General features: G+C 49.0%; 1 protein-coding gene across 1 annotated transcript in view; it reads right to left on the bottom strand.

The window, feature by feature from the left end:
* LOC131209367 (U-scoloptoxin(19)-Tl1a) overlaps positions 1-7,843 on the bottom strand; it is an 18,410-nt gene extending 10,567 nt beyond the window's left edge. The window contains exon 1 of the mRNA XM_058202425.1: positions 6,945-7,843. Coding sequence (XP_058058408.1) covers positions 6,945-7,077 — 133 coding nt within the window. The 5' untranslated portion in view covers positions 7,078-7,843. The remainder of the gene's footprint in view (positions 1-6,944) is intronic.
* Positions 7,844-8,192: the final 349 nt, after the last annotated feature.

The raw sequence follows: 8,192 nt of genomic DNA, 5'->3' as shown, positions 1-8,192 counted from the left end.
GCGCAATTAACTAAATTAAAGGTAAGCAATACTGTATGAAGGATTCTTTTAAGAAAATATAATATTTGTTTTTGTAGCATCTCAGATTTAGTGCAGACAGTGGCGATATCAATAGAGGCATATTTAATGGATGTGGAGCCATTCCTTCGCTCCAATCTATCGATAATCTCATTTTGGACGTAACTTCTGAGCTGGATTTTTTTTAGAAATTCTTTAAAATTGCTCCACAAATCAGAACATTAGGGATGTTCGTTAATGAAACCACATCTTTACATTTCATCTGCGAAAACTTCAAGAATCTCAGATGTTTGAAAGTGGATTTTTACGACGAAGAACAGGTGAGCTAAAAACTGCATTCTTTTGTTGCTATTGTGGTTACTGTATACGCTGCAATATCTTTTTGCAGAGGGCGATGACAGATGTCTTGTCCAAAATTGATCAGTTGGCTCTTCTTGACGAACTTTATTTACTAAACTGCCCCTTGCGCAATTTTGTTTGGCCTGCCAGCAATGTTCGTTACTTGACAGTGGTTTTATGTGATCAGGTAAGTGTGTATGATTTCAGAAGCATAGAAATGTGTATAATCTTGTTGTTTTATCAAAACGGTTTGTTTTCACGTAATCTTCGTGGCGCAAAGTTAACCGACGAGCATCTTCTTAAGGTACCCGAACGGTTCCCCTTGCTGAAACGATTGATAGTTGAGGATTGTTACTTGGTATCTGTGGCTGGCATCAACCTATTACACAAATTAATCCCAACGTGCAGAATCGACCTAAATGGGCAACGATTCTATCCAACTTTTCCGTAGTTTTAGAGAAAAATACGATAAAACGTGAAGGAGACTTGTGAATGTGAAGCAAATTGTCAAACAGAAACATTCGCTGAGTAGAATATTTCTTAGCTGGATTACGAAAACCTCATGACACATTTGCTTTTATTTATTTCGCGAACACTTTTGAACAATTCTCGTGTTTGTTAGATATTTTTCATTTAACTGGTTTCCTTTCTCGCATTCTCACGGAGCTCATGTAAAGTATGAACTTTTTCTATTTGGTTATGAAGAACCTGGCAACAAAGTGTAATCACTTTTCATTTGCTGAAATAAGAGCTTTTGGTAATCTGTTGTTTACAATGAACTATTAATCTCATACTAATCTCAACCATTTAAAGCCAGCACAGCCATCAATATGGCAGCCACCACATTTGATAGATGAGCAGCAGAATAATTTAGTTAGGGTCAAGTTGTTACTTGTTGTTCAGCACACCTGGCATTAATTAGAAGAAACAACACCTGGGGGATCAATACTGACACCCAATTTACTTCTCTTCTTCTTCTTTGGCACCCCTGCCGAGATAAGTGTTTCTTCTTATCCAGTAATTACAATTTCCGAGCAGTCTTGACCCGCAATAGATCGAAAACGTTAATCTCTGTTGCTTACTGTAGCAACGTAATTTTTACGGGCAGTGTTGTTGGCTATTTTCCTTAAATCACTACAAAAGCACAGAAAGATGGAAGATACTCCAACCGGTGGTCGGCATCGTGGGCATCCGTTGCTCATAATTTATGTACAAACAATGCGATACATGGTTGTAATAACATAGCAATAGATGAGGGGTGAGAAAAATCGAAATTCATGACAGGCCGGCCGGACGAGCTATTGCCCTTGTCACAATCGCAGACACCCGTAGACGGGGTCTATGTGCCACTAGCCCCCTTTCCGTGTCAAAGTTTATGATAAATAGATATTCAATCAAACCACCCGCAACAAACCATTAGTCATTCACACTCGCACACTTCACGGGCGGACCCAAGTGAAACTCTGCTTCAGTGGTCCCCAAGGCGTCGTAATTATGTTTCCGTCAGAACTGCTTAGCGGAAGGCTTATCACACCGCGTGCCGGGCACTCTTTCCGTGAGGCCCGCGTTGATTGGATTGGCTATTGGGCCGCTTCCGCCAGCCGCATGTGCTGCATGAGCTTCTGGGGCGAATGTTTACATCTTAATGATCTGCCGGGCCACACGCCGCTGAAGCCAATCGCCGGTAATTGGAAAATAATCTGCGTGTTTCTGTGTGTGAAGATTGATCCCCCCGGGGCCAACTGATTTCCAACACCGCCGAAGTGCTCGTAATTCGAAGACATTACGCTCTAATGAGCACACTTAAACGAACACAAACCCACGACTGCTCTTTGATGTTCAACCGACGGGCTGAAGCGGACTAAATGGATAGGCAAATCACTGCCCTGCGGTACGGTGCAACAGTTTTTCCCACCGCAAACACCATCGTTTCAAATGCAAAACTTCACAGCGGTGAAACAAGCGGGCGTCATTAGTGGAGGGACGGAAACCGAAAACCGTTGTGCGCTGCTTTTCAGCTCAAAACTATCCCAAAAAGCCGACTCGTAAAACAAGTCCTCAAACTAACGGTCCGATTCGAATGGAAGGAGCTCCGGCCAGCATGCCAACGACGGTCAGGCTCCATTGCCTCTGATGCTTGCGCAGGAGTCCAAACGGAACCCGTCCTAGGTGAATGAAAGCGAAAATAGTTTATTGCAAAAAAAAGGCGGAAGTCCTCAAGCCACAAAATCATAGAACGAGGCCGAACGAGAGAAAACCGAGAATGCCCCAGAAAGCGGAACATTTCCTTTTTAGCGCAAATGGGCATAGAAATGCCTGGCCAGTCGCACTGCCGGACAGTGATTACGTGGTGCAAATTGAGGCAGTTTGATGCAATCGTCTACCAGTTATCGGTCGCCCTAGCCCAAGTGCTGATCAAATGGACAAATGGTTTGGTGTGAGCTTCAAAATGTTGTGTTTAAACAGTTTGCAGTCGAAGGTCGGGCACGGGACGAAAATTAATCCATCAAAACGGTGCGCATTGCCGTCTTTTTCGCAGTCGTAATCTTCTATTGGCCAGCAAACAGGACACCGGATCGTTCTGGCGGGATTGGATCAAATAAATCATGGAGTAAATAAACACTACCCAAACGAATACTCCATCGAAGGCAGCATTCCCGGCGCTGCGGCACGGGGCTCTATCAACAGTTTGCGCAGGGTTTCCCCTTACGCTGTTTGGCAATCAAACACGGCTACGGCCGATCGAGCCGTGGGGGCCGTGGTGTGACTTTAGTCACGCTCTTGACACCCGAAGTGGGGCTGGGCGAATAAAACACGATATTATAATCAATCATCGTCGGTAGAAACTGCAAGATGGCTCCGGACGCCCTACCGGGAGCCTGCCTCGCCTGCCTGCATGCCCCGTGCCCACTAGCAGTCGGTTCACGTATGCCGGATTCACGAACGCCGGGAGGGGGACTGCGTGAATGTCCTGCGCCACACTTCCGGTCATTCCGCGGCTAATGGCGAAGGAGGGCTCCGTGACAACCTCCACGCGTGGGGCCACCCGTCGAATCGATCGATTTCCTATCGCAAGTCCGCAGGACCTTCTCTTTATTTTTTCCGCAAAGAGCGTGTTTCGGCAGCTGAGAACCAGAAGCCGGGCCAGATAGGCAGATGGCGCTTACGATGCTTACCGGGCGCGACATTACGGCCCGAAATCCAATCTACTACGATTCTGGCGAATGCTACGCTACGCCCCGGCCATCAATCAATCGGTCGTCCCAGCATCGTCGTTAACGGTCTCTAAAGCCAGTGCGCCAGTGGGACGTGCGACGAGTTTGAAACGGCCGGCCGGTTAAAGATCGGCCCCTTAATGCTGATGTGTGCCATTAAAATGGGCCAATCTCGGTCTTCGGTAATTATGCTGTCCATGGCCGAGGTTCGTTTAATCTATTTTTTTTTCAGATTTCTTCAACACTAAAAGCGACCTCCAAGTGAATGAAATAAAAAAGAAACCATGGAAGCTGTACAGGGCGTCGGAACTGGTGTTGTAAACCATTTATGCTCCTTCGGCAGGACGAATGCTGGGCGGCCTCATGTTTCGAAGTATAATTTAATTTACAAAGTTCTGCGATGACTTTACGGTTTTCGGTCGGGGCTGCCCGGCCCCGGTCGCCCGGTCTTGCCGGGCTTCCGGGTCCAGAGATGATGCGCTCCGACAGTTCCCAAACACAACTTTGCGAATTAAAAGTTCACTTCCGAAACAGACATTTGCTTTCTTTTGCCCCGAGCAAATTTTTGGCCAGGGGTGGCCACTGTTTCGTTTATTGGCGCCCCGACCCGTCGGAAAATCGATGCAACCGGCGGTCGGTGGGCGCGACTGCTGCTGAATGATTTATGAGCATTACGGAACGGAACTGTAGCGGTTTCTTACATAAGTCACATCGTGACGACCGGAAGTATTGACAATCGGCGCCGAATGCACACCCCGGAGAGGAGCCCGGAAGGCGGAGTGGTATTTACTTTGAATGGCTCAAGCTGACGCGGCACAACCTTAAGTCAGCTGAAATATTTATGGGCCAAAGTTTCGGTCGCATTTCGCGGCGCTTTCGTGAGCTGGAGCGCCGTGGAGAACGTTAACGGTTTCACGGATTACGCAACAAGTTTGTGTGTGTGTTTTTTTACGTTGTGTATCGAAGAATTTCAATTTGAATGTCTAAATATGGAAGTTTCGGTCCGGACGCATCGGAGGCACCAACGTCAAACGCATATGCAGTACCCAAAACCGGCTCAAGACCGGCTGCTGATCGAACGTTCGTCGAAACGTTGTCAGGCACAGGGTTGCAAAAAAACCCATCGAACCGGGTCGCAATTGAAAGCACAAGTTTCCCTTCCAGAAACAACAGTCATGTAGCGCCTCGTTACGGGTACATCATTACGATACTTTTCCCGAAGAGAGCGACCGGTGCGTCTTTACCAGCCACCACCACTTCGGTGGCGTCGAAAACTTGGGCCAGAAAATCGCAGAAAACCCCCAATACTAAAGCTCGAACCGAACGGAATGTCCCCCCAGGAAGCGTCATTAGTTCCGGAAAGTTATTCAAATTCGCCGACCGGTAGTGGTTCGGCCTCCCCGACAACGGCCGTGTCGTTTCAACTTTCCGTACGGAAGCTGGGAATGCACCAAGGCCGTGGCACGCCCGTTGCCCGTCATCCGGAACGGCCATTATCTCGATGGTTGTGTTTCAAAAGTTTTACCCTGCTAATTGCCACGTATCCTTCGCGATAGACTGCAGCAGCCCGACAGAGACTTCCAGCACGATAAGCGAATAGCCGCCACCGGAAATAATTCATGCTCCATGGCGTTTATGGAGCACAATTTGAATGCTGTCCGCCGCGCGCAATGTCAACTGCAGCTCCCGGGTCCTCCCAAATGGGCTTGATAACCGGTCGGCTGACGAACGATTGCTAAAGATCGTACTGAAATCGAATCACAATTCGTGCAAAACGATGCAATTTTAAATAATGTCTCGATCGGCTAGACCGCTGTGAGCTGCTCCAAAAAAGTAGAACCAAGAACACCTCGGCTGATGGGAATTCTGCCGGAAAACTTGGAGCAATCTGTGGCCTGCGCTCCCGCTCTTTTGGCGCTCCGACGGATTTCACGGGCATTCCATTTTTCTCGACAAACGAAACACAGAGTCCTCCGCAAAACGATTCCGCCGTGGGCTGTTAATGCAATTAATTCACTAGTTCCCGTCCGGGCCGTCGTCGCTGGAAACGGAAGTAAACGGTTTTGTATCCTCCCCGTTCGCTGTGTGGATGCGCTGTTTACACAACCACACAGATATTCCCGGCGCAAATGGGCCATTTTCTCGAGTCCGGCGCGTTGCGCAGTCTCCGAACGTGGACAGGTTCCTGGGCCGTAAGAAGAAAATTGTCCAACTATCCCATTCCACTCAGAAGAAGCTCCATTTTTGGGACGACCGAAGAAACATCGACGTCCCCGGATTAGGAACCCGGTTGCCTCGGATGCCGGGATTGACTCGCAAATTGGCTGCTGCGGTCTCTCGCAGCAGCGATTATTGAATATTGCAGCTACATTTTGCAGTAGCCACAAATTGATGCATTCCAATCCGTACCCGGGGCGGGATACGGACTCCGTGATGGACGCCACTTGGTGATGGAAAGAGCGTTCAGAGAAGGTGTGGAAGGTCCGCGGTTACGAAATTGTTGCCCGAGGCGATGGTGAATTCGGGACGAATAGCATTTCACCTTCGGACGGCCGCACTGAAATAGTAATTTTCTCGAAATTCCGTCCAGGGCTTCGCTGAAACTTCGCTGGGGCACAAAAATATGCGTGGTTCAGCAGCAAGTTCCCTAGAACAACTCTTTATGCTTTGGTTTAGATTTTAAATAAATTTAAATGTGATCCAAACTCATAAACTCCATTGTAAAAACTAAACAAATACCTGGCAAAAAAATAGCGGCGTGGACGAGTGCCTTTTCAAGGAAAGTTCTCCGGTTAAATAATCTGGTTATATTACAACGACCGGAGGACCTGGTTGTATTATAACGACGTGTCGTTAGTAAAGATAACGAACATCCAAACTAAAATTGCTGCTTGGCAAGTCAACGCCAGTGATCGAACGGCCAGATCGCCAGCCAGATCGAACTTTAGTGCAACCAGCCCAAGAGCGGCCGCGGTTACGGATTAAAAGTAATTTCCGACGTTTGGCATGCTGGCACGTGAACCATAAACCCCATCGCCAACCCTTATCGCAACATAGACCCCCACACGGGCGGCACGTGCGGTGAAATTAACTCAAAAACACCCAACCGGTGGGCCGGTGGTGCCCCGTTCGGTTCATTCACCGGCCCAGGTGTCCATCAAGGCCGGAACGCCCCGGCCCTTACTATGTTGACCGAACCGGCTCGGCCCCTCTCTACTTGCCCAGTTGCGGTAAAAATGTTGGGAAAATGACCACAAAAACGCGAACAACGCCCCGTTCCAACACGCGAGAGTCTAGGAGAATTACACTTTTTATCGTGGCTTCAGCCCAGGGGCCCCCCTCGGGGCGGATAATGGGGCAGGATTCACTTACACTCTTCGTCCGAGGAGGGCGCCGGTGCACTCTTTAGGTCGTCCTGCACCGGAAGTGGCGGAATTTCTGCACTATCCCCGATGCAGACCACCAGCGCCACGAACAGCAGCAGCGCCACGGCGGTTGTGTTCATTTTCGCGAAGGATACGCGCACGCACACACACAAACACACAGGCAGACGCTCACCGCAACGCACCGCACCGGGTTTTTGGCACACGCGGATTCCGTCGCCGACCGGCCACCGAAACTCGTGAAAGGGGCTTTTAACGGGGGGGGTTTTTAAAAATGGCCTCCTACTATTGTTTCAGCTGTTGCGAGGTGAGTGATGGACTTCTTTTGGTCTTTTGTGTGAATATCAAATAATCACTGCCACCTCGTTTCAGTGGCCAACGATTAGTACACCAGGGAGGCACACCCCCACCGAAATGGCCGAAGCGGATGCAATGTTGAAGCACTAATTTAAAAAACAATCGCCCGGTGTGCGAGAGAGAAAGAGGGACCACGATCCGGAGTAAAAGCTGTCCAGCGGCCAACTGACTGGTGACAATGGGTGATCAATTGCTTTTATATAGACTCGCTAGGCCAGTGGCTGTGTGTGTGGTTTAATTTTGTTCCTCTTGTTTCAGTGTGTTTTGCGTTCACTGTGTTAAAGAGGCGCCACCATCGGGGGACCCGATTCCTTCGGAGTCAAATTGGGTGTCACACTGGTTGTCACCCCTATCAGCGGCGACGCCCCTTCACCATCATCATCATCATCAGCTGCACGCCGTCGTTTGGTTTGGCCGTGGGGGTTGCTGGGAGCGCTGTTGGCCCCTGATACGTGTGGACACTTTTCAAAACATTAGCAAACGCAACCAAACCATACACTTTCACGGCCCACGGCGCTGTTTCGCTGGCCAACACACACAAGCGTACCAAGCCACCCCTTTCGTAGCCTATCGCTGAGCAACGACTACTAAGCACCCGCAGCGCCCAATGCCAACTGAGGTAGGAGCTACAAAACGAGGTGCCGATGCGCGCTGCAACATGCCGGCGTTGCCGCTGCGACCGACGTTGATGGTCGTTAATGTAAACTACGTGGCGAATCTGTCCGGTGCATCATCCGTGGGCTGAGGGCACTGAGCACACTGCGCAATCCACAAACAATAATAAACCAACTGTATGTGTAAATTTATGTACGAAGCCCTTGAGCAGCTTACAATGTTTGCCTTAATTATAGTACTTTGGGATCTGTATTGATATTATGTC

The sequence above is a fragment of the Anopheles bellator genome, chromosome 1 (genome assembly GCF_943735745.2).
Source record: "Anopheles bellator chromosome 1, idAnoBellAS_SP24_06.2, whole genome shotgun sequence".
NCBI classification, from domain to species: Eukaryota; Metazoa; Arthropoda; class Insecta; order Diptera; family Culicidae; genus Anopheles; species Anopheles bellator.
Note: the sequence above shows the minus strand (reverse complement) of the source record. Positions and strands in the feature narration are given on the sequence as shown.